The 27,731-nt window shown below is 32.5% G+C and overlaps 1 protein-coding gene and 2 long non-coding RNA genes across 4 annotated transcripts in view; 1 reads left to right on the top strand and 2 right to left on the bottom strand.

Annotated features, from left to right (window-relative positions):
* Positions 1 to 1,164: 1,164 nt before the first annotated feature.
* On the bottom strand, positions 1,165 to 10,499 carry LOC143053770 (uncharacterized). Its single transcript, XM_076226549.1, has 5 exons — positions 10,494 to 10,499; positions 6,174 to 6,245; positions 4,215 to 4,292; positions 1,936 to 2,398; positions 1,165 to 1,398 (listed from the first exon to the last, which is right to left on the bottom strand). The coding sequence occupies exons 1-4, from the start codon at positions 10,497 to 10,499 to the stop codon at positions 2,204 to 2,206; spliced, it is 351 nt and encodes a 116-aa protein (XP_076082664.1). The 3' UTR covers positions 1,165 to 1,398; positions 1,936 to 2,203.
* Positions 10,500 to 11,417: 918 nt separating this feature from the next.
* The window catches only part of LOC143054918 (uncharacterized), a 70,575-nt gene continuing 54,261 nt past the window's right edge, over positions 11,418 to 27,731 (top strand). For both annotated transcript variants that reach the window (XR_012971880.1, XR_012971881.1), the window contains exon 1: positions 11,418 to 11,521. This is a non-coding gene — a long non-coding RNA (uncharacterized LOC143054918). The remainder of the gene's footprint in view (positions 11,522 to 27,731) is intronic.
* On the bottom strand, positions 21,119 to 23,729 carry LOC143054916 (uncharacterized). Its single transcript, XR_012971879.1, has 2 exons — positions 23,548 to 23,729; positions 21,119 to 21,590 (listed from the first exon to the last, which is right to left on the bottom strand). It is a non-coding gene; the product is annotated as an uncharacterized LOC143054916 (long non-coding RNA).

Raw genomic sequence — 27,731 nt, 5'->3', positions numbered from 1 at the left:
CAGGCAGACGGACAGAGTGCAAACGTAAAATCCCCTTCGACTTAAATAACAGAAAATCAATAAACAAATAGATATTTTCTCCTGATGGATGTTTCAATCCCATTGCAGCGTGCTATACCCATTTATCGTGGGTAAAACTATCATATTTGAAACACAACAACATGTAGATGAATCTTTTATTCACATTACAATATTTGCTGAATGAATTCAATTTCTAAAATAGTATAAAATAGAACGTCTCAATACTTGTCCACTATTTCACCATGGCCATGTTCTTATATGAGCTGCGTCGGATAGAAATCGACTTTATGCAGGTGCAAATATACATATACACGTATACATATACACGTATAAGCTTAGATTGATTTTTGAACATTCAAATACGAAATAAAAGATGCATGGTGCTCTTTTTTGTATAAAGGTTTTTAAAACAACTCAATTTTCAAATAATTGCCTACTTTCAGTAGAGATTGTTTCAACCTACAATCGGTTAACAGAGCGACGTAATGATAAGATAGATTTCTATATATGTATATGAAAACAGTAGATTGTTTTTTTTTTTGCAGCATCACGTAGTGTTTGTGTCACAAATAGAAACTGGGTGTATCTGTGACTGGGAAATGTGTTGGCCTGGAACCACACACACACAATAAACAGTACGACAAGTCTGCACGGACTCTAACTCTGGGACTAGCTCTTGTAACAAAAGACGACTCTGGTTATAGCGCGATGTATAATTTAATAAATTCAGCATGGAATACAATTGTACAGAGTTGGAACTGCTCTGTGTAATACTAAATCCAATCTGCTACATTAAAATAATAACATAGTTTATATAACAAACCAAAAACTACTTGAATGGACTTGACAAATATTTCTCTAAATGAGTGAGAAAAGTCAATTAAGGGATTACAGAAAAATTAACACATAGATAATGACTAACAATAGAACATACAGACTTATTTATGGAATTAAAGTCTTGACCTGTCATATACGAATAATAGATCATTTGAAGTAAAATGTCGCTAATTGAAAAACAAATTAAAACATGAAATTAGATTAGCTTAATCTTCTAAACTTGACTTAAATCTTGCACAATAAAAATAACAAAATCCCTTAGTGAAATATTGCAATTATAACAAAACAGTGATTTTACAAAAAAGTCTCAAATTAATTTTAGCCCATTTTTCCACTGTGACATTTGTATCAAAACATGCTAACTTTTGTGTTAGGATTGATCATCTGCAAATCTGTTTCTATCTCCTGTATTTGTTTTACATTCAATTTACATATGTAATTTACGGTACAACATATAAACAAATTATGAAGATGATGATTTTCTTCTCCTGCGTGATGGAATGTATGTTGGTTGTTCAATATCAACTTCAAGAGCTATTTCTGAAAACAGAATAAAACATCAGTGCACTGATATATTATATAATGACTTTAAATATCGCTTGCATGCATTTATTATTTGGATAATGGATCAAACGATACTTGAATAATCTGATTAGGATAAAAAAAATTCTTAAGCGCTCAGCACTTAAATACTTGATTAAGAAGAGAAAAAAATGATAGTTACATTTAATTTGTAAATCACTTGGCAACCGAGATGGGAACCGACGGTCCCGTCTTCTTGTAGACTTGTTTCTTGATAATTGATATGAAAGCAAGACATTTGTTTCTCAAGAATTCTAATTCGTATGTTAACATTAACAGTATTTTAGCTATAGCTGGTTGTTAAATGACAGGGTTATTGACAAAAAATTTCCTATGCTGGATTCCTTTTTGACCATTTTTTTTTTTAATATAACAACATACTGCAATATTTTCGAAAGACAGAATAACGCAACGCATTGCTCAATCTTAAATTCTTGCAATTTGGACAAGAAGCTAAAGCTGCAATAAAAATAATAATAAGTTTGAAGCATTTACCTAATCTTGCATCAGTTACACTTTCAACTAATTTAACATCCTCCATTGAAACAGTTTTAGCCAAAATGTCATTTAGCTGATCTGTATACAGCCTCGAAGGTTTATAATGTTTATCAAATCTTTTCAAAAGATCAACTATAACATTAATCAACTCATTAAAACGTGTATCAAGGAGATTAAATGTCATAGAGTGCTGTAGTTCATTTCTCGTAAGCCTAATGCGTTCGATATCATCTCCAATAGATATGTTCGTATTCTGAATATCTTGCTATTCACCACCCCATCTATTACTTGGGATATTTTTATTAAGGGCCCTGAGATTACGGTACAAGTACGTTATATCGCATTCACTTCTAATAGGCAGGTGTGGTTTATCTGGCCTTAACAGATCATATAAAACACCAGCAAGAATATTTAATACAATCATTCCCATCTTTGTGAAATTTTTCTCTTCTTTGGTCAACTGAAAAAGACATAAACGTATAACTAGAATATTTCTATTAGATATCATATGCAATTGTTTTTGGGGGGTTGGGGGTAATATTAATCTAAAAAGAATACGATAAAAAAATCAATGTTTTGTTTAGATACACGCAACGGATATTTGTTAAAGAAAATACTAATGAGATAAATGTGTGATGTCAAATGCTCAGAAGGCAAATAGTCTCAAACAAGTTTTAACGGCACTGATCAGTCTTATGTAGACGAAAGGCGCGTCCAGCTATTATTCGTGTGTTTCTTTGTCAATTGTGTTCTCCTATTTATTTATATTGTAGTCCTGTAATGTTGTGTTGTCATTTTAAAGTTATATTTCACATGACCAAAAATGAGTTTTGGCATGCCACAAAACCAGGTTCAACCCACCATTTTTTCCTTTAAAATTGTCTTGTACCAAGTCAGGAATATGGCCATTGTTATATTATAGTTCGTTTCTGTGAGTGTTACATTTTAACATTGTGTTTCCGTTGTGTCATTTGTTTTCTCTTATTTTTGAGTGTGAATTCACATTACTATAAGACCTGTCACGGTACTTATCTATCCCAAATTCATGTATTTGGTTTTGATGTGATATTTGTTATTCTCATCGGATTTTGTCTAATACTTAGTTTGTGTCTGTGTGTGTTACATTTTAATGTTGTGTCGTTGTTCTCCTCTTATATTTAAAGTGTTTCCCTCAGTTTTAGTTTGTTACCCCGATTTTGTTTTTTGTCCATGGATTTATGAGTTTTGAACAGCGGTATACTACTGTTGCCTTTATGTATCAAATTATAAGCCTGGTACCTTTTATAACTGTAACTTTTGTATGTCTGTCAAAAAGAGGCGGAAGATACCGGTATCAGAGAGACAATCAAACGAATAAGTCGAAAAAAAAAACCTGATAACGCCATGGCTAAAAAGAAAAAGACCAACAGACAAACGATAGTACACAAAACACAACATGGAAAACTAAATTGTTCAACATTTGAGGCACGTGTTGCTCAATCATTCGTTTTTATTTGTCAACTTTTTTGTACATTTGTTCGTCTCTTAATTTTTAAAATTAAACATTTGAACAAATTACCAAAGAAATGGTGTATATAAATTGTCGCGAGTTTCTAGCAGGATCTACTTACCCTTTCGGAGCACATGAGATCACACCCAGTTTTTGGTGGGGTTCATGTTGCTTAGTCTTTAGTTTTCTATGTTGTGTCGTCTGTACTATTATTTGTTTGTTTCTCATTTTAGCCATGACGTTGTCAGTTTATTTTCAATCTATGAGTTTGACTATCCCTCTGTTATCTTTCGGCATTCTTTCCTAAAATACTAGCTTCTAAATTTACGATGGTCCGACAAGGACAAATGTTGCACAGTCAAACTTAAACGATGTTATCCAAATAAGTTTAGAAAGAAAATCATTCAGACCAAAATTTCAGTTGCATCTAGTTCTGGTAGTACAGATTTAAAAAACCTCTTGTTTGATTATTTTAGTAGTTTTAAGGACATGATAGTGATATAATATAGGCATATGATTTATAACTTATACATAAAAAGTACTATAGAGCATTATCAAAAGACCAAAAACAACAAACGAATGGAAACAACTTATTTTCTTGACTTGGTACAAACATTTTCTTATGTAGAAAATGGTTGATTTATCTTGTTTTATGCAAACTATATCTCTTATTTGTTTGACAGTCTCATAAATGTTCATGTGACAACTAGGTGAATTTTTCTATTTACTATTCACCAATTTATAATATGCATATTGGAAAAAAGGAACAGGTTGTAATCATACATACCCCTCTCAAACCTTCAGTAGTTGAGGACTTAGATACCTTTGATAACGATCTTAAATCTGTTTTGACACGGAAATGCACCTGCAAAAGGCCAATTTTTTCTATTAAATTTATCAACCTAAATGAGATTGTTATTTTAGTTAAAGGAGCTTGAGACACCAGAGATAATTGAATAATACTTGTCCAGTCCTATCATTGGCCTTTCAACAACTTATGCATTTACAGTATATAAACATAATAAAAGTATACGACTTTATATTTTTCAAAACTTTAACGAATAAAAGTTCATGTCTTTTGGATAAAAACTGCAGTTGTAAGGTTGAATAATTCTATATCAAAGACTTTATTTAGTATAATTAATAATGCTTGAAACTATCTACATGATTGATTTGGGATACTTTTACAACATCATTATTTTTTTCCAAATTTTAAATCAAAATCAAAATACAGTGATTATACATCTTGTTAATAAAGAGATTGTAACAATGTGCTTTTTTTTTAATTTTACTGGCATGGCTCTTTTTATTCCTAGATAAAGCAAACAGTAATACTCTCCTATTTAAAGTCGTAAATCCATTGAGAGAAAGCAAATCTTGGTTACAAACTAAAACCGAAGGAAACACACCAACTATATGAAGAAAACATCAAACCAACAGAACACTGAAGTGCAGCAAAAAAACCACAATGCAACACTCATAGAATCAAATTACAAGATACTAACTGCCATATACCTGACTTTGTACAGGACATTTTAAGAAAAAATGGTGGGTTGAACCTGGTTTTGTGGCTAACAAAACCTCTGCGCTTTATGGATTTATTAGATTATCCTTTTGTATCTTTTTCCTTCTGAACATGTTGGAAGTTAAACAATTTGTGTGTGTTAAAAATAATTATAAGTATCCGAGTTAGTTTTTGTTATGTAGATTCCATCACTGCAACAAGTGTGTTACGATATTTCTACTCAAGTAATGTGAAAATAACACTTAAATCAGAGAAACCCATAACACCAGCAATTGTTAGCCATTTTCAAAATTTAGAATGAATCTGTTTTATTGTAATTTCCGAGACATTACCGAAGAATCTATAACCGAAAAAACTTCAGATTATTATAACATACATTGTATGATTTAGACCTACAGCAGGAACTATAATGGGAACGCCCAATTCTGGAATCGATGATGTATCTACAGATGTAACGCACCAAAAAGATATATCTTCCCATTATATAGATATAGGAAGATGTGGTGTGAGTGCCAAATGAGACAACTCTCCATCCAAATCTTCCCATAATACACACATATCAATAAAAGAATAATGGAGCACGGGAAAGAACCATAATAAGGAACTGGATTCAATATCAAATGTTCAATGCGTAAATGATAAAAGCAGGTTCAACATGTACAAGAAATATTTAAGTAAAAGATTTTTCTTCTTCTTAAAAGTCAAAATAAGACATGTTTCACCTGCCTTTTCTACTTAAAACCACTAGTAACAAATGATGTTTTGGTACGAGAAACACCCCAAAATCACCGAGATGAAAAATTAAGACAGTAAATGAACGTTGATTTTGCTGGATTGAAGATAAGAATCTGACATAATCATATATTGTGTAGTTTATTTAGAATTATGCGAAGCCAATAAATTGCTCAGGAAAAAAACAAACGAATGGATAACAACTGTCATATACCTGACGGTACATGGTTTACCTAGGTAGAAAATGGTGGACTTAACCTGGTATTATAGCAGCTAAAATTGAATTACAATCACACAAAATTCTATTATATTGAACAAACGAACAAACATGAAAGGTAAACGGACACACATAGAATTTAAAAGTATAAAGGTGAGGCGCAAAGTGAGGATCACTACTTTTATATGTAAATATATATCTATTAAACTTGTAATGATTTGTCCAACCAATGCACAGTAAATGTAGATCAAACACGTGTATATGTTCCTTACCTTTGTGGCTATAGTCTTATTCTGAATGGTTCTTTCTTTTTGGGGGTTATAGTCTTGTTCTTCTTCGGACAACTGAAATAATAAAAAAAAACAATCATTGTGAAGTAAAATGTTTGCATTGTTTTATCCCAATCCTACTCAGTCTTTGTAAAACGTCACCTGTGTCTCAGCAGAAAGTTGATGAACCAGGGTTATGTCAACGAACGTCTCGTATGATTTTGCCATTTGATTAGAAATTTTCTGTTTTGAAATATTCCTCGGAGTTCTGTATTTTTCGAATTTTAGTTTTCATTGTTACTTACATGTAAATAAATAAAATGCTGTTTTTTTTTTTTTTTTTTTTTATATGTACAACGTGTTGACCATTGTTGTTTGTTGTCGATCGTGTGTCCTTTTAAAGAGTCAGGTATTGGTTGCTGTTGTTGTACTGATTAACATTTTTGGTGCTTTTGTTTTATCCCGTTTAAGCTGTACTTCATTAAGGCAAGAAATAAAATAAAAAACAACAATATCATGCGGCTGATTCGTGCATATTTTCAAAAGAATTGTGGGTTTGATGATAAAAGCTTGAAATCTTGCATAATGGTAGATCTAAATATGGTAGTCAAGTTTAGCTATGGACCCAAACTAACAAATCCAATATGGCGGTCATTTTCAAGATGGCTGCCAATCAGTCAAAATCTCAGTTACCATTTCTAAATTACAGCAAATGATATTCAAATCTATTATCTTTATAGCATCAAAAATGGGATTCAGAGTTTAAAGTAAGTCATGGCGGTATTTTAAACTTAATAAAAAAAAATTAAATGGCGGACAGTTCAAAATGGCCGCCAAAAAATGGGGAAAATTAATTCATCTAAACTAAAACATTGCTCTGTTGATATTCTTTTCATTTTTCGAATTGCTTTTTGCAGTTGATACTACGTTCTAATGATTGTGTTTCCATAATACAAGGCTTGGATGATATTTTAATCAAATATCCCATAAATGGAAACATTCGAAAGTTTTCATGACGCCTTTCTGATTTGTTTGAATGTGTACCATCTAAGTCACAAATGATAATTTTTAAATTAAAACGATGTGGTATGATAGCTGATGAGAAAAATCTCAACAAGAGACAAAATGTCAGAAAAATTAACAGCTATAAGTCACCAGACGGCCTTCAACAATGAGTAAAGCCCCTACCACATGTTCTACCTCTCCTTGTCTGATTCATAGTATCTTTTTTCCCAAGAAAATTTGTCAATGCTGTGTGATTTGTTCCTTATTTTTTCAAATCTGTGTTGTCAACAAATGACTTTTTAAAGCAGTGCTTTCCATCATACAGAAATGGGAAACCTGGTCGAATATAAGATGACAAAATTAAAAAGATGTTGGTATACCCAACATATACCAACATGTTTTTAATTTGATTTTACTGAATATCACTCATGAAGCTATTTAACCAATAACACCTGCTGACCCTCCTTAAAAAACCTGAGATCATCCCCTGTTTTATGAGAGGGTTCATGTTGCTCATGATGTCTTCCTAATCTTTTTTAACATTTAAAAAACAACATATTTTAACAGCAGATTTAAAAATGTGTACCAAGCAAAGCCTATTTAGTCTATGCACAACTCTTCACCACATTTGAAAAAGAAATGTACATAAATCATAATCATCCAATATTTACCGCTAGAGTATCTTTCGACCATATTCTATGAGCTCGTACACAATGCTGATACCTTTGTGATAAGTGTCCAATAGGGTATATATCCATCTCTGTAAAAGATTTCCTATTTATGTGATGTATTTGTGCAATATTATTAATTTCATTCAATTGCGGCACATATCGTTTATACTCAGTCTATTCCTCTATCAAAAAGCTTTAATTTGGTGTGTAATTTTTGCCTTGATTAGAGACTGAAGGGTTGCAACAGTCCATTCCATTATTCAAAACAAGCTATTTCTTCATGTTCAAGCGTACTTCGATATTTAGGTCCTTCGTTACTTCTCTAATATGCGTTGCAGAACATGTTGACTATATATATTTTGTTTCTCTCGTAACAAGCTTTTGATTGAGGTATTAGGTATATCTATAATTAGGGGCTAAAGGGTCGCAGCAGTCCATTCCATTATTCAAAATATCCAATTCATTATTCAAAATTAGCCAATCCTTAATTTTCACGCGTATTTTGACATTTAGGTCCTCCGTAACCCCTCTAATGGTCATTGCGCACATATCGTTTATACTCAGTTTATCCCTCTATCAATAAGCTTTAATTTCGTGTAAAAATGTTGCCTTGATTATGGCCTGAAGGGTTGCAACTGTCCATTCCATTATTCAAAAAAAGCTATTTCTTCATGTTCAAGTGTATTAGTCTAAACAATGCCATTTGTACCCACGACATGTTGGCGACACATTTAGTAATTGTACAGTAGTGATATTAGTTATCATTGGTGTAATCAGGGGTGTAGGGAATTTTCAACACCGGTGTTAAGTTCCGTACACTACTGATTACACCAAGATAACGAATCTTATAAAGCGTTCCCTTACATTTTTATTTCGGGGTGAAAATTGAAAAAATTCTTATGAAGAACTTCCACTTCACATTTTTACATACTGGAGTATAAAACTGAAAAAAAATTAAGATTTGACATTTTCTGACTCAATTTTGTTAAAGAAATCCACCATTTGATTTGTACAATGTATGAACGATGAAAACAAACACATTAAACACTTCAATAAGCAAGATATACATCGAACAAAATATCAAGACGACAAAAGCAAAGTAATTTAATAAAGTTTCTTTCCTTTTATTGACCACGCAAGCGAAAACAGCACATTGAAAAAAAATATGAAAATGTATCATTTTATACGTTTCTTTATCCCCGGGCGTAAACAGTTTAGTTGGGATGAGTTGTTATATAAAACCGGTTAGATAACCTATCAGATAGCAAGATTCTTGTTTCATGAAATTCATATTTTTTTTTGCATTGTGTATCTTACTGATTGTTCATATGCATTCAACCCCTCGATGTATAAATGTGCATTTCTGTAATAAATAAACATAAGAAATAATGTTATTTGAACCCCACGGATGTAAATGTTTGGCACTGTTTAACATTTACAGTTCGTTAGATTAATGCAAACTTTTTTTTACAGAAATCAGTCCACAGTCACAATTTGTTGCACGTGAACCAAAGACGATTTAAAACCCTATTAGACTAATTAATAAGTTTTAAACGAATAAATATATGCGTCTTACAACCAAGTTTAAGAGCCCCCACGTAAGATCACATCGGTAAAAAATATTTTTGGAAATATGTTCATTATTTTCAGTTATGATGTATCAATTAGTTGTTGCTAAACGTCCACTGACAATTATTTCATACATATTTAGAACGAGAAACCATTCACAAATAGGGGAAATTTTGGATCATTGCAGTTCTTCCCCCGCGGAAATTTGCCAATACGTATACATATAGTCACTTTCCCCCATGCCAATCTTTCCCCCATATGATAGCTTTCATTATATTTATATAGTCTGAAAATTAAATCCAACAGAGTTAGAATTAGATTTTCATGCTGACAATTATTTATTTGTCAATTTACATTTAAATTACACAATTCAGGGGCGGATCCAGCCATTCTAAAAGGGGGGGGGGGTGGGTGTTCCCAACCCAGAGTAAAGGGGGGTTTCAACTATATGCTCCCATTCAAATGCATTGATCGGCCGAAAAAAAGGGGGTTCCAACCCCCGGAACCCCCTCTCTCTTGATCCGCCAATGTAATTCTTCGTCAGTCTGTCTATGTGTCCACTAGTCTGTCTCTATTTTCACCAGTCTTTCTAATAGTCCCCTAGTTTGTCTACATTCTCCACAGTCTGGCTATGTGTCCACAAGTCTGTCTACATGGTTACCAGTCTGTCTATGTCCACTAGTCCGTCTACATCTTCAACGGTCTGTCTATGTATCCATTAGTCTTTCTTCATGTTCAATAGTCTACTATATATTCTGTCTACATGTCTACCAGTTCTTCTCCGTGTTCAATAGTCTATCTACATATTTACCAGTCAGTGTACATTTCCAACAGTCTGACAACATGTCCACCAGTCCGTATATGTGTCCATCAATCTGTCTACATGTCTACCCTACCAGCCGGTCTATATTTCTACCATAATGTGCCTACATGTCCATGAGTCCGTCTAAATTTTTACCCGTCAGTTATTTTTTGTGTTGTTTGTCTGATCGTCCGAATCTTCAACATGCTGACCTTTACATGCATTCTTTTGACCTAAAATTTACTACATTTAGGTGTATACTCCATACTATAGTACCCTCATGCTTTGAAATGCCAAACAGTTTTCGTTGGGGTTCATTATCACCCAAGGAACATTTATAATATGTTTCGCCACAACAATTAACGTTGCAAGTTTAGTTTTTCTAACAGTAGGCTAGTATGACGAGTAAACTTGTATTTCAATGATGCAAGTAAAGCTTAAAAAATAATAGTCTTATCTATCTCCGGTTGAAAAACTTTCGTTTCAAAACTATACTAAATAGACATGTTTTCGCAGTTAATGTCTGTCTCTGCATGCTTAACCTTTTTTTTATATGAATTGTAGCATTGTCTCATACATAAAAAAAATCGTTCGTAGTTATTTCGTTATTAAAGAACAACCAGTCTGACGTCGCCGACGTTATATTACAAGGGGGGGGGGGGGGGAATTAGCTTCCCGTGCTATTAGGGGGAAAATTTGGCCTGATCCTGGTCCCCCCCAAATCGGGGGAAAAGTTGGATCATGCCAATTTTTCCGGGGGGGGGGGGGGATTGGATCAATCCAGTTTTTCCACCGGAAAAAATGGCATGGGGGAAGAATGGCTATGGGACACCGGAACGGGAGAAGTCCAGGTGACCATATTTCCATGCCCAAGTCAACATTGTCAACCCTTGAGATGTTCATAGTTACGACTCAGCATTATGTGCAATAAATTTTCAGAATGCATGTTTTTCATCGGTTACCGCAGAATCCCCCCCCCTCTTTTTGAAATTAATGGCTATGGGACTTACTAAAATCAGAGACATATATGTCACTGCTAAAATATATAATCTCCTTTTCTTATATGAATGAAATATTGTAATATCATCTGATGCATGTATGTTCAATTATAATCACTTAACGGCATTTTTAAGTGGTTCAAATAAATATATATTTATATATTGTATTGCATTGAATGGTATTGTATTACATTCTAGATACCCGTATGTAAAAATGACTTGTCGACAGTCGATTATGTCTGTGTGTTTACATATGAAACGAAAGTGGAAATTCATTTTAACCAAGTGAACAATTGTTTTTTAAAGGTAATTTTAATTATTTCTGATAATATATGTATTGATTATTTAGACAGTAATTTAAGTATCTTATAATCTATATTTGTGTGTTACACGATTTAATCTTTTTACAAGAATATCATAGGCTCTGATTGTACTGATTAATAAAAATGGGGCGTACCAAGGAGACACCTTATGGCCGAACATTGGGTTTTATGTGCATTTCGCAGGCTTTTAACTGTCGGGTTCCCTGTTTTTTTTAATGTGCCCCTCTGGCCCCCGTCCATTTTTGAAAGTCCTGGATCAGCCACTGGTGAAAGTTATCATATGTTACACATATAGGCCTTCCCTTTGGGGACCTCATTCGGAAATTATAAAAAAATATTGTATTGGTATATGGCACTTGTAACAAGTTAGCCTACTCTTTTGATCAACTTTCTTTAAGTAATTAAACATTGCTACATGTATCTGGTCGTACGGGCCATGCATACTTCCTTGTAATGCTCAGCGGATCCAGGGGGAGGGTTCCGGGGGTTGGAACCCCTCTTCTTTTTTGGACGATCAATGCATTTGAATGGGGACATATAGTTGGACCCCCTCCCTTTGTCCTTTTGAAATGGCTGGATCCGCCCCTGTTTAAATCTGGTCGTAAGGGAATACTTCCTTGTACTGGTCCTATATCTGTTTCCTTGGTATACAAAAATAAATAATTATGTAATAGGATCAAAGACTATTGCCAAGACTAATTTGCCAGTAGGACAACGTTTCAAGTAATTATTTTACTAACTTAAAGTTATTTAACTCAATTAATGAGGGGGGTAGGAGGGGTCTTGATCCCGAAATCCCGGACTTGAAAAAACGAAATCCCGAGGTCCCGAATTTAAATAAAGCAAATCCCGACATCCCGAAATCCGAAAAAAAGGATTCCCGGATCCCGAAAGGATCAATCCCGAAATCCCGAGCTTAAAAACAGCCGATCCCGGAGTCCCGATAAAGGTCCTACCCCCCTCATTAATAGTAAACCAAATAGAAAAGATGGACTAATCTTAATACAATCTTTTGGTGTAAATTGCACATATTTATTCGTTTAAAGAAATTTATTTATAAACTAGTCTAACAGGTTTTTCAAACGTCTTTGGTTACCGTCCTGTAAAATGATTTGTAATAGCTATAAGTATTCTTTCAATAGGGAGCTAACAAAGATAGAGCTATTTAAAGGTCCATCTAACAAAGAAGTAAGTATAACGTCCTTATTGATTGTACACGCACAGGTATCATTGACTATAACATTTAAAACTGTTCCAGTCAGGTGAACTAGACACAGATTATTGATTTATCATGTTTATTTCCTTTCAAAGTTTGCGTGTAACCCTAAACATCATATAAATCGTGAGTAGCATGCATGAGAATTTTTTTTTCGATCAAAATGGGAGAGATTGTACGCTCTAGACGTCCCCTCAGGCCTGGGTCCGCCACTGCAACTTCTCTTCTTTTAGTTTCCGCACTCCATCATAATATAGATGACTATATGCCGTGCATGCGTGGGTAAAATTTACAATTTTATATTTACATAAAAAAATTGAATAAAGAAATAATAACTTGTTTTTGATTTTCACTGTACATATAAGATAAAACTATTTACAAGGTGTTACATTACATGGTGTAGTATTGGTTGAGAACAGATATAGGAATCTGTTCTCTGAATTCTTCAACTGTGGTGCATTGGACAGCAGTAACTGGTAAAAGGTTCCATTGGACGATTGTCCTAGGATAGAATGAAAATTTATATGAGTCTTTTTTTGCCTGTATGTGCCTGAATGAGTGACTGTGAGTGTCTGATGGTATTAACAGGTTCGTGGGGTATATTGCTACTTGGTGGTGTATAATTTTAAAGAAAAATATAAGCCTTGTTCTTATTCTTCTAAGTTCAAGTGTTGGCCAGTTAAGATGGTTAAGCATGTTTGTCACAGAGCTGGTGTTATGATATCGATTACATATATACCTGGCTACACGTCTTTGGACCATTTCTATTTGTGATTTTTGAAATTTTGTATGTGGGTCCCAGATGCAGCTACCATACTCTAGCTTTGGTCTCACAAGTGAGATATAGGCCTTTTCTTTAACTGACTGCGAGCTGACTTTAAGGTTTCTTTTGATAAAATTCAGTTGTTTAGTTGCATTTGCTGTGATGTTATCATTTTGTGTTTGTTAAATTTCAAATCAGTTTGTATTGTTAAGCCAAGATATTTAGTAGATGTTTCTTGCTGCAACCTCTTCTTCTTCCAGTTAAGAAACCGGATTCAAAACTGAATGTGATTGGTTCCGCGCGAAAAAAACCTTATCTGACTTAAGATTTTCCGGAGAAACAACTCCTGAAACGAGTTGTATATTATGCGCACCCGTTTAGCGCCCCTGACCAAAATATGTTTCCTGTGAAAGAAAGTGTAAAACTTACGATTTTGGTAAAACCTACTCAAAGATATACCAAGGTATTGCATGTATTGTGAGAACACAGATATAAGACGGACCTGGGACTATTATGCTAACTATTTTAGTATAATAGTTCCAGGACGGACGTACATTTTGATAAAGTTGATCCCATGGGGTGCGACATTTTACCCCAATATACCTCAAAAACAGTTTCAAAATAATATTATTGAATAATAATATCATTTTAGGCATTTACATGTTATTTTAACACCAACAATACTTTATTTTATAAATATATTCAGGGGCGGATCCAGCCATTTTAAAAGGGGGGGGTTTCTAACCCAGGACAAAAAAGGGGGTGGTTCCAATTACATGTCCCCATTCAAATGCATTGATCTTCGTAACTTGTTCTGTTCATGTCAGCCGCTTACGGTCACAAAATGACTTTTTACCCCAATATCAGTGCCCAAAATACCCAAATATCCAGTTTCATAGGTATTATAAAATAAAGAAATATATCTATAGGTCTATTTTTTGTGAACTGATATATGAAAGGGTATATATTTTTGATAACACAGTGATCTGGAAGGTTTTTTTCACTATGGGCCCAGGGCCCCTCAAAAATAAATTCAATGGGCCATTTTAAAAAATAATGGGCCATGTTGTCAAATGAGTGGGCCATTTTAATTGACTTCTGTAAAAAAAAATTATCAGTATGTTTTGGCAAAGAGGTGTTGATACTTACCTTTATGATTTTAAATACAATTATGGATATTGTTCCTGTGATTTTATAATTGCAATTTCAATGAATATACAATAACTTCTTCCAACCCCAACAATATTTTAGTCAACCTTTATTTACAATGTTTAAACTGGTACTATTGCCTTGTTCATGTTCATGGTTTTTTTTTGTACATTAAATTTGGGTCTTCGTCGATACCATACTTATTCTAGACGTTCCGTATCAGAGGACATTTCAGGCAATTCCTCTGCACTTCTTGTATTATTATAACTTCATCACTGTGACAAGAATAACAGTATAGAGTACTAGTACCATTAATTCATAGAACATAACAACAAATCGCTGAAGTCATGTTTACAAAATGTGAAAACGAGCCAAAGACCAAAAAATGACAAGGACAGTTAGGCGTCTTTTATGGAGACAAAAACTATATTCCTAAAAATTCTTGGGGTTCTTCAATCGAAATAATAGCAAGCTAAACTAAATGAGATTATTATTAGAGTTAAATCTCATCTGTACTAGCCAAATTTCACAAATTTAAAGTTGTTTATAAACAAATATATCATGAATGATGGCTAATTACGTTTTTCGGGTTATCAGTTAGACCGCAAGGTTCTAATTATTACAATAGGAAAACACAGAGACGTTAAATCTCATGGTTTTATTAGACGTGTTAGGTAAGTCGACACTACTGCTGGCGCTCGTGTTGGATGGCAAATGAATACAATATGATGTTGGGACCATCTCAAAAAGTAAAAAAACTAAATATTGTTGTTACCTGTATGGATAAACGTGTTTGATAACTCTGAGATTAATTTTTTTTTCAAGTTCAGCGGTAAAAAGTCAATTTCCAGTCGTTCCAGGATTTTGATTAAACTTGCTAATACGTAGTCCTTATGAATATCTAGCTATAGAATCTTATAAATTTACGAGGTCAAAGGTCAAGGTTACTGTTAAGCTTGTTATCTATTTTAACCTCTAGACTTGATCTTGACTTAACTTGGCATATACTTAACCATTATGAATATATATGTAACCAAATTCATTTTCAAGTTCAGCAGTCAAAAGTCAATTTTTGACCACAAATTTTTACACCATATAAGAGACATCAATTAAGGCGGAAAACACCGAGCGAAAAAAAATTAAATAAAGGAATATCAGAGTGCAATGTGTATGTTGAACACGCAATGAGACGTTTAAAGACAGACAGGGTTGTTTGAAACTTTTTGGAGAAATTAAAGGAACGAACTAAATCAAATAGTTGAATTATGTACCGGACTTGTCGACGGATACTTTTGTAGTTAACCAATGCAACTGAATGCTATGTTAATAAGCACGTAACCAAAAAATTCCAAATTTGCATATTATAATAAATCATCGAGCATTCATCTTGTGTAAAAGGGGAAACTTATGTCTAGTATCCAAAATAAATTGTGTTACTCTTATTTGTATTTTTAAATCGTTCCAGAATTATAGTATAAGTTAACGATGATTTGTTTCAATTGGGAGATAATATTAAAAAAAAGAAGATGTGGTATGATTGCCAAAGAGACAACTCTCCACATGAGACCAAAATGACACAGAAATTACCAACTTTAGGTAACCGCACGACCTTCAACAATGAGCAAAGCCCATACCGCATAGTCAGCTATAAAAAGCCCCGAAAGGACAATGTAAAACAATTCAAACGAGAAAATCACGGCCTTATTTATATAAAAAAATGAGCAAAAAACAAATATGTAACACATAAAAGACAACCACTCATTTACAGGCTTCTGACTTGGGACAGGCACATGCATAAATAAGACCAAACAAAACTCTTGTTCCTTAATTTTTTGCAAGATCTTGTTGATTCTGAAACTAAATAAAAACAGGCCATCCTCACCCTTTTTCTCAACAAGAGGCATATACAGTATTTGCCTAATGGTTTTATTATATGTTGCATTCTTAAATCAAATAATTACAGTAACATGTATGGTTATACTCATATCTTCAATCATGGTATCCCACGTAATTTATTTCAAAATTCACATTAAGTTAATAATGTTGGGTCTTTAAAAATGATTGATTTGCATACTATAAATAAAGTATTTCAGTGGTCATACAGGTAATAAAAAACGATATAGTATTTATACTTTTGGAGATGACCCCCACATCATATTGTATTCATATTCCGTCCAACACGAGCGCCAGCAGTAGTGTTGACTTTCCTAACACGTCTATTATGATAGGGAAACACCAAAAACGTCCCAAAAATATATAGGTGCTCCTATTATTGGAGGAACATTACACAGTTGTGTATACACACATTGCGGCACGGAACACGATCGTAAATTCATTTGACAATATCTAAACATTTCGAAACGAAGTGAAAAATATCGTGCGCCACGTGGGCGCTTATATTTGGCACTGTATGCGCCATTTCTGGTCAATGTGGGCTATAGGCGCAAGGCGCACGTCCTTCCCGATCACTGTAACAAAATATATGAAAAGGGTGGGGTACTTAATGCCTCAGCTGCTCACCCCTACCAAAAAAATATTGAAGTGGCCCCCCGAGCCAAATATACCTAAAATATACTCCATTAAAACGTTTCAGTGCAATATTCATGTTCTAATGTGTTCCAGAATGATATTTTACCCATATTTATTTTTAAAAAATCCCAACCTATGCACATTTGAATGATTTCATTTGTGTGTATTTAGAAGCTTTTTAAACTATAGTTAACTCGAATACTGATAATGGTAACACTAAAGACCAGAATGGACCTGAAAATATACAGGGCAATTTTTAAATAGCAATTTTTTTTCACTCCTTCAAATTTAAGTTTTATTCAATATAACATAAGTATTTTCTGAATTAAATTTCTCCTACATGAAATAAGATTTTCGAATTTTCATTGAACAAATTATGTTTAATCATCACTTGTTTAAAACGTAATGTTTACATAAACTTGGACGGACCAGAAATTACAAAGTTGGTAGTTTTATTTATATTTTTCACTTTTCAATAAACTTCAAATTAAAAAACTTGTAAAAAATAAAATTTATTTAATTCCATTCATCTAGACGGAACAATACTAATTTCTGAAGCCACAACTCTGGCCTGAATGGGGAGTTTAACGACTTGAATGGACATCAATCGGTTGGATTCATTTAAACATGTGAATTATTTATTCAATGGATTTCCTTCTTACTTTTTTAAAGTCGAGGCTAGTCTTTTAATTAAATTCAACCAAGTTTTAAAGAATTATATGTTTGTGACAAAAAAAATTGGACCTAAACCATAACATTAAACAATGTTAAAAGACATCAAAACAAGAAATTCTGTAATCATCTAATCACAAAAAAAATATTCATTTAAAATATTCACGAATTTTTATTCATGAAAATATAAATATTTTGATATATATGTACCTAAAAAAAATCTAAATTCAACCAGCATTTGAATAAAAAAAAAGGGTGCGAACGTAGCCAAGGGATGAACGTGTGGGGTGCAAATGTGTTTTGGGAGCGAACGATAACAACATATATATGGAACCCCCCTTTACCTAGGTTGGAACACCCTTTTTAAAAATGGCTGAATCCGCCCCTGCTGTCTGTCATATGTCCATTGTCCTTGAGGCCAAAATAAATAAATAGTGTGTTTCCTATTTCACCCCGAAAAAAATTAGGTAGGGTAGGTGGGTAAAACATTTTATATTTTTTTTCTATCGATGACAGCAGAAAAGGGTTCCAAATGAAATCATTTGATGAGCCTGCATGTTTCTTTGATAATAGTACTAAAATCTACAGCTTTTTTAATTTTCTGTTTTCTTTCACACAGGGTATACATGTGGGAACAGATTCCTACCCCTTTTTTAGTAGTAAAAACACTGAAAAATGATGCTAAGCAGCAACTTATTATGCTTGTTCGAGGGGTAGTACTCTTGCACCCTCTTTATTTAATGAACAGATGTGTTTTGATGTTTGACTTGTTGACAGAATTTAATCTTGATGAGTGGGGTTGACAATATTGTTAAAATTTCAGGTTTTGAGAAAAGTGAGAATCTTTCTTATTAAATTTATGGGGAAAAAATGTAGATAATTTATTAGGACATGACTTTTTTCCTTCTCTTTCTTCTTCTTTTCCTTATAAACTGTTGTGGGACCAGCCTTAGAAAATTTAAAAGAATAAAAAGTAGACATGGTGCAGGGCAGATTCATTTATAAATGAACATGAATCATACACCATGTCTGCCTACTGGAGAAAGCTTTCTATTTCTTTTTAAACATTGTCTGCCCCCTTGTCGTCAATTTTTAGTATTTCCTGTCTATTTGTATTACTCTACCAGAGACATATATACACAGAGATTGGCAACTCCGTGAAATCCCGTGAAAGATCGCGGCCCGGGATGAGATTCTCGTCGATAAATATTAGAACATGTAATCAAGTCAGGGATGAAAAACCTCGATAGATACAAGAAAAGCAAAGGGAAAATTATTTCAGATCATCTTATAATTTCTTTTTTTTTTTTTTAAATACTTGAAATCGTTATATTCATTTTTATGTATTTATTGAGAAAAATATTTTTTTCTGCATTTCATATAATTTAAAAATTCAAATCTGGTAATGATCAATTGTTATTACAAGAAACTTTTCTTTATCGCATATCTTTGCAATAATTTGCTCCTTAATTACACAGTGAAATTATGTGTGTCCGATTTTTCGGTAATTAGTCCCTTAGAGTTGTGACTGTTGATTCACAGGTGTGCGATTACGCAATTTATTGCCCTGCGATCACCTGAATTTTGCCGGAGGTGAAGTTCTATATGGATTATTACTTGGTAATTGTTTTTAAAACTTAACAAATTCTGACATATTATTTTTACCATGACCAGAACTTTATTTTAACAGAAGCACTGGCCAATACTTTAGTATTCAATCAGGAAAACAAAAAGTCTTTTAACATGTCAAAAAAAGAAATGAAGCAACTTTTTCATATATAAAAAATATGTAGCCAGTAGAATTTTGTATCGTGAGAAACTGATTTTATATCTGTTTTAATTTAATTTTAATTTTTAATTGTCAATTTGACCTAGAATAAAATTATTTATGGAACCTTTGCATAAATTTGATTTTCCTAAAGGCACGTACATTATAGTGTTGTCGAAATCACTATTTTTGCTGCCATGAAATATTGAATATGAATCTGTCATTATTTGTAGTTTTTTTAAGACTTGATATCACAGACTCTGATTAAAAACAATTTGTATCATAAGTACATAAAAATGCCCTGCTGAACTGTAGAATTTTAATGTTTTGTTTCATAGATCACCAGAGTACTACTACATTCTTATCTTTACTCTTTCCTATCGGGTAGTGAAACTTGAGTTTGAAATTAGAAAGATTTAAAATTGTGCACGATCTTTTGTGAGTTTATGTTGTTCAAGGTAATTTTCGGTGCAGTTATTTTCTGTTCATTTGTTATTTTTTTCCTCTATGTTACACGACCTTGTACTTTTTGTATTACCCCTTGACATCTCCTGCTTCTGTTTAAACCTTTTCCACCAATATATTTTATTTAAAACATATGTCATCTGTTTTAAATAAAATAGTCTCATTCCCGGAATTTGTTATACAGTTATTCATTTTAATATCAGCTTTTTTATAAGCATATAAACTGCTTGGTCTCTTCACACAACTTATGTTTAGGACGGAATGCAGAAATAGGTACATACATGTACCAGGTTATGGATATATAAGTACATGTTATGTGCTTTTGACCTTCACACGAATTCTTAAACATTCATAGATGTGCAAAGAATATTGTTGTCGTTGGGTTGTTGTCTCATTGACATATACCTCACATTTCTGTTTAGTCATAGCATCTGTGCCTTTTCAATTTATTGCAGAAAATATTAGCATAAACATTTTTTTCAAAACAGGAGAGGTGAAATAGTGATCACAGAATGAGAACATGTTATATTATAAAGAAGAAAACTGAAACAGATAAATATAAATAAGCACCATTGACAATTTGTTAAAGGACTGAAACAAACATAGATGGTGACCAATGTGAGCGACTAGTGTACAGTAGTAGAGTGGACATTTCTTGCTTCTTTTTCTACACATTTTGTCATTTCATGTAAACAATTAAATATGTTACTTTCCATGGAGAGGAAGGAATTTGTGAAACGAAATATTTTGCTATTTAGTACTGTCAAGATATATCACAGGGGTGTTGTAAGATAAATGAACAGTTTCTCTTTTTTTACATTATGCTACCTTTATGCTACAAGGGTAGCATTTTCCATTCTCATGATGTACAAAGATATTATAGAGTGGCCTTCCAATGATAGCCATACATGTAAATCATTGTCTCATTAGCAATCATACTACATCATCATATTGTTATACATGTACATGTATGTAAAAACTATGTACATGTATACTTTGTAAACGTAAAGAAGACAAATGAAGTTGAACACAAGATATTTATTTGCTTTTTTATCCATCTGCACAACTGCCACTGTATCACTTCTGCTTCAAATTCAATAGATTGAATGCAGAGTCTTGTATTTGTTTTTAGTTCAATGGTCTCGCCATCAATTGCACAAAAATCGCATACACATGTACATCAAGTTTGGCATATGAACTACAATAGTATGGTGTTTTTACAGTCAGGATAAGCACATGTAATTTTCTCTCTTACAAAACCATTGTTAAGTATCACATTGATAGTAGTAATCAGTCCACTACATGACAGTGCCGTCACATTCGGATAAAGTCATCACTAATAGTTGTTCCTGTTTGCCAGGGATTCTTAATTTCAATCAGAAAGACTTGGGAGTCCTACATTCAGCACATGTATGATATTTTATCTCTTGTATGCTGCACTGTTAGGTAAATTTGATCAACATCTTTGTTCTTTTATAACGTGCAGGATCCTGTTAAAAAAAAAAAGCTCTCAGATACTGAATGTAAATATATATATAAAATTGTAAATGTCATCAAAGTGGTGGAAATAATGAAAAAAACAATTTTTATACCCAAATCCAGTATTAGTATGTCTTGTGAAATTAAATCATGTGATGGTTACAATTTTTCTCTAAAGATGGACAAGTTTATAACCTGTAGCCATGGACAGGGGTCTGTCTTTATATTGAAGAAAATTAACATGACCGACAGCTTGAGTACTGATTTTTAATTGTAAATTGCATCAAAGTGGTTGAAAATCTGAAAAAAAACAACCTATATACACAAATCCAGTATGTCATAGGAAAGTAATGCAAGTACTGGGTACAATAGTTCTCTGAAGATGGAAAAGTTTATAAAGTGTAAACAGACAGGGGTCTGTCTTGATATTGAAGCAAAACACCATGGCCTACAGCTTTAATACTGATTTTTAACTGTAAATTGCATCAAAGTGGTTGAAAATATGAAAAAAACAACCTCTATATACCAATCCAGTATGTCATAGGAAAGTAATGCATGTGCTGGGTACAATAATTCTCTGAGACGGAAAAGTTGATAAAGTGTAAACAGACAGGGGTCTGTCTTGATATTGAAGCAAAAAAAAACATGGCCGCTATAATACTGATTTTTAATTGTAAATTGCATCAAAGTGGTTGAAAATATGAAAAAAACAACCTCTATATACCAATCCAGTATGTCATAGGAAAGTAATGCATGTGCTGGGTACAATAATTCTCTGAAGACGGAAAAGTTTATAAAGTGTAAACAGACAGGGGCCTGTCTTGATATTGAAGCAAAAAAAAAACATGGCCGCTATAATACTGATTTTTAATTGTAAATTGCATCAAAGTGGTTGAAAATATGAAAAAAACAACCTCTATATACCAATCCAGTATGTCATAGGAAAGTAATGCATGTGCTGGGTACAATAATTCTCTGAAGACGGAAAAGTTTATAAAGTGTAAACAGACAGGGGTCTGTCTTGATATTGAAGCAAAAAAAAACAACATGGCCGCTATAATACTGATTTTTAATTGTAAATTGCATCAAAGTGGTTGAAAATATGAAAAAAACAACCTCTATATACCAATCCAGTATGTCATAGGAAAGTAATGCATGTGCTGGGTACAATAATTCTCTGAAGACGGAAAAGTTTATAAAGTGTAAACAGACAGGGGTCTGTCTTGATATTGAAGCAACAAAAAAAAAACATGGCCGCTATAATACTGATTTTTAATTGTAAATTGCATCAAAGTGGTTGAAAATATGAAAAAAACAACCTCTATATACCAATCCAGTATGTCATAGGAAAGTAATGCATGTGCTGGGTACAATAATTCTCTGAAGACGGAAAAGTTTATAAAGTGTAAACAGACAGGGGCCTGTCTTGATATTGAAGCAAAAAAAAACCATGGCCGCTATAATACTGATTTTTAATTGTAAATTGCATCAAAGTGTTTGAAAATATGAAAAAAACAACCTCTATATACCAATCCAGTATGTCATAGGAAAGTAATGCATGTGCTGGGTACAATAATTCTCTGAAGACGGAAAAGTTTATAAAGTGTAAACAGACAGGGGCCCGTCTTGATATTGAAGCAAAAAAAAAACATGGCCGCTATAATACTGATTTTTAATTGTAAATTGCATCAAAGTGGTTGAAAATATGAATAAAACAACCTATATATACCAATCCAGTTTGTCATAGGAAAGTAATGCATGTGCTGGGTACAATATTTCTCTGAAGACGGAAAAGTTTATAAAGTGTAAACAGACAGGGGTTAAAAAATTTCATAACGTGCATGTCGGCCAAGCTTCCTTTATTATATACTGCAATTAAACGTTAATCGTCGCAATATTTTAACTAATAACTACTACAAACTGAATAAAACAAGGTAATTCATATACGAAATTGAAATATGTACTTACATTATGCTGTTTTGAAATGCTTGATGTAAAATAAAAATCGAAGCGAGGTGGTGTACTTGTCGTGATAGAATAAAAATGGCGATCTCGTTAAAGTCTCGCGTGATGCGATTTTTGGATTAGATTTCGCTGACCACTGTTACAGTTGCCAATCTCTGTGTATATATGTCTCTGACTCTACTAACGTATTTGACGTTGACACGACTATTTCTTTGTTTTCTAGCAGTGTGCAGTTTATTTTGAAAAATCCTAGGATTTTTACCGAGTCACTGTGGATTTTAACAGTAAATTGAACTCATTTTACTCTTGAATATTTTGCAACCATGTGATTACATTTAGCATATTTGACAGCCAATATGCTGCACGGTTGTTCAAAGCCATGCTTGATTATTCAAAATCTAGGTTCTTGAAACGCTCGACTTATCCGTATTGGTCATTGCTATCAAACGTTTTGAAGATAGTTTTCTAAACGAAGAGTGGGATCTGGGAAGAATGAAAAATCCGGATTTTTGATATTTTTTTATTTTTGTCAATAAAATGTTTAGGGTCGGCGGCAGAAACGGAGGTAGGGTCGGTAAACCGGAAACACACTATTTATTTATTTTGGCCTGACCTCATTTTCATGGTTCATTGGTAGATGATAAGTGTTTGTGTTTTGGTCTGTTTTCCAAATATTATAAGCATTAGGTCAACTATATAATGTATATTTGGTGTATGGAATTATTGTAAGGTGTACATGTCTGTTGGGCAGGTATATTCCGAACTTGACCTCATTTTCATGGTTCATTGGTAAATGATAAGTTTTAGTGTTTCGATCTGTTTTTGGGATACGATTGCTTTCAAGCAATCTTTAGACTTATACCAGTGGCTCAGGACAATTCCCTCACGTCAACCGTTTTATTCTAAACATTAAGGACCATCTCCGATTCTTATGATTGTCTTAGTTTAAAAGGTAAAAACAAACACAGGAAGGGATTGAACTTAAACTTCTTTCCTATAATGTTCTTTTCATAATCTTCATGTTTGATATTTCCCTTGACTTATATGCGTGTTTTTAACAACACGGAAAATAGTGTTTTTATAAATTTAGAAACACTACAGAGGGAATTCCTCAGTTGTGATAAAAATGCGAGAGTTCTCTGAATTCCGATAAATCTATTTCTGTCATATAAGAACTGAAGTGGAGTTTTACTTATATGTCACCGTTATTAAACTGATATTTGATATTGTACTTCCATAAAAAATAGAGATCCATTTAGGTTTAATATACGTTCTTACTACAGGGTTTGTTTAGCAAAAATGTTTAGGTAATTATGCGCATGCGTATAGTTTTTCTAGATTAAATGGTTGCTCTGGATTCCCCACTCAATTGATTAATTTATTACTCTTGGGATCCTTTCTGTGTATGTCTGCTATTGAGGGTTATTGTTGTTGCATAATTTTAATCATATGCATCATTTAAATTAAAAGAAATGTAGTCCGTTACTTTCAACACCCCTTCAGGCGAAATGGAGTCTTCCATATTATTGTTTCGAGTTGTCTCCCTCCCGGAAGTCACTTCCGTGAATTCTGAATCAAAACCGAAGCATCAAAACAACACGCTGAGAAAAATTAACTCGTTCTGTCAATAAACGTCGTATTATATTAAAAAACGATCGCAATTTAAACCCAGGAATGTGTAGGGAAAGGAGTCATGATCACTGACCCAAAGGAAATTAAATATTTAAAGAGTTAGGAATGGGGTCCCTCCTAGAATTAACGTAGGAAAATAGGTGATAAGATACGAAGTGAAATAAAGTACTACCTGTGACGTTATCTTATTAATGGTGGCCATAAAAAATATGTTCACCCCTGTTGCTTTTTTAATACACAAGGTATTAATCAAAAACTAGTCAAGGGTTAAAGGGAAATCTTGAATGCATTGAAGTGTTAAAATTATGTAACTTACAGGTCATGTGTCTCAGGTAAAATATACATGTATGTGTTTGCCAAATTTATTAACTGTGATTATGACAAGAAATTCAAAAATTAAATGAAATAATAAAACTAGATGAACAAATAGCTTAATAAGAAAAGAATTTGTCTCATGACTATTAGTTTTGATATTATACCTTTTATATAATTTTTAATCAATTTAAGTTATTTTTTATATGTATTAAGTCTATTTTTTGGTAAGTGAAGAATAAATGAATATCATTTTCAAATATAACTGCAAACATTTACAATGCCTGCCTTTTTCTATTGAAAAGGCGTTTCTCAAATTAATTTTCTAAAATCAAAATGGTTTATTATTGTAGATAGACTGATCTGCATTCAACATTGTTTAGCATATGTTTAAGATTATCTTTAAGACTTATGCTAAATAAAATTTAGGCAATTCATTATTTCTCTATTGAATAAAATATAAATATTAGAAATATTCATCACAGCAAAATTTGGTAGTATTTTTATTGTCATATGATATTTTAAACATGATCCATGTTTTAGGGTTTAAGCATTTCTTTTACTTTTTGTTCTTGGGTAAGAGCAATGATTTGTATAGTCTAACTATACAAATCCTTAGGTAAGAGACAATATTATGAGAAGGTAAATGATTTTCAAATAGATTATCTCAAAGTTGTTTTGTTAATTTTACAATCAAGGAAGGAGTGTTCTTCATTGACCAACAAGAGGCACAGTTTACACATTCTATCCTTTCTAGGAATTTTATATTGTCCACTATTTTCTATTTCTAAATTATGACCAATAATTCTCTACCTATTGACACAATCAAATTTACAGTTTTTATCATAAGTTTTTATTCTTAGATTTTTCTTTAAATTCATTTTTTATCAAGGACTTTAAAAGTCTTATATTAATTCATTCAAGTCCCTGCAATTATTAACTTTATCTAAAAGGCCTAGGTTGAGTGAAATATTCTTTGCAAATGTATACAAAGAATATGTATCATGCCAGTCCAGCACTTTTGACAATATAATACACCGAAAAAAAATATGATTTAATTAATAGACCATAAAAGTGTCACCATCTTTAGAAGTGCACTTTATTTTTTCTGGAGACAAATTTTGACAGAAATTAACCAAACTGAAGATAACATATTTGATAAGTTTCAAGAAGATTTCTTTAAATAATTTCTTTTCATAAGATTCACTTTATTCAGATATAAGAAAAAGTTTCATTAATATGATTAGCATTTTTTATGAACATTTATCAAATAAAGCTTTTCAGTGATTGTTTGCGCACAACTCTTGTATTGAGATTTGAAAAAAAATAAGATCAACAAAATTAGTTTTTTCCTAAACCATATAATGATACTTGTAGTTTTCCAGAATAATATTACATGTATTAGATGTTATCAAAATTTATTGTAAAAGGATTGATATCATGGATATTGGTCATCTTATTTTGTTAAGAAACTGACTTCCTTTCTCAATTTTATTGTTTAATTACTTTCATTTTTTTTAAATGTCAGTTTTGCATGATTATTATTTATTATTAATAGTAATAATTCATTTAATAATGCAAACAAACAATTGAATACAATGTACATCATGTACATTAACCTTTTACTTAAAAAAACAATAATTAAAAGTCTGCTTATTTCAAATGCTTGTCAATAACTTTATTTTTGGCTTTTTGCCATTTCTACTAAAGATTCTTACCAAGAAGAAATTAAAATAATAAGAAACAAAAAAGTAATGAAAAAAAACATACAAAAATGAAAAAAAAAAAACAATTTAAAAATAAAAAAATAAAAAAAATAAATAAAATTAAAGACAAAGAAAAATAATAATAAATTGACAGAGTAAAACAATATTTTATTCTACAATTTCAAAAAAAGGTGAAATGTCAATTTTAAAAGAAACCTTAGTTACCTGTACAGGTAAATTTTAATGAAACATACCACCTAAAAACTTCAACCCTGATTGATTTTAACAGGTAACATAATTAGATAACACATCTACCTATAGATGTCTTATGACCCCTAATAAATGGCCAACATCTCAAGATTGAATACCCCAATAAATGTTCACCATTGGATGTTGACCATGCAAGAGGGTGGACATAACTAAGAGGATGTAACAGGTTGTACTGTACTTCTCTCACTTTGAGTCTCACAGTGACTGCTGTGGAAAGTAAACTTGAAATTGATAGTACAAAAATAAAACACAATAGGCCTACATTGT

Source organism: Mytilus galloprovincialis, chromosome 12 (genome assembly GCF_965363235.1).
Source record: "Mytilus galloprovincialis chromosome 12, xbMytGall1.hap1.1, whole genome shotgun sequence".
Lineage (NCBI taxonomy): Eukaryota > Metazoa > Mollusca > Bivalvia > Mytilida > Mytilidae > Mytilus > Mytilus galloprovincialis.
Note: the sequence above shows the minus strand (reverse complement) of the source record. Positions and strands in the feature narration are given on the sequence as shown.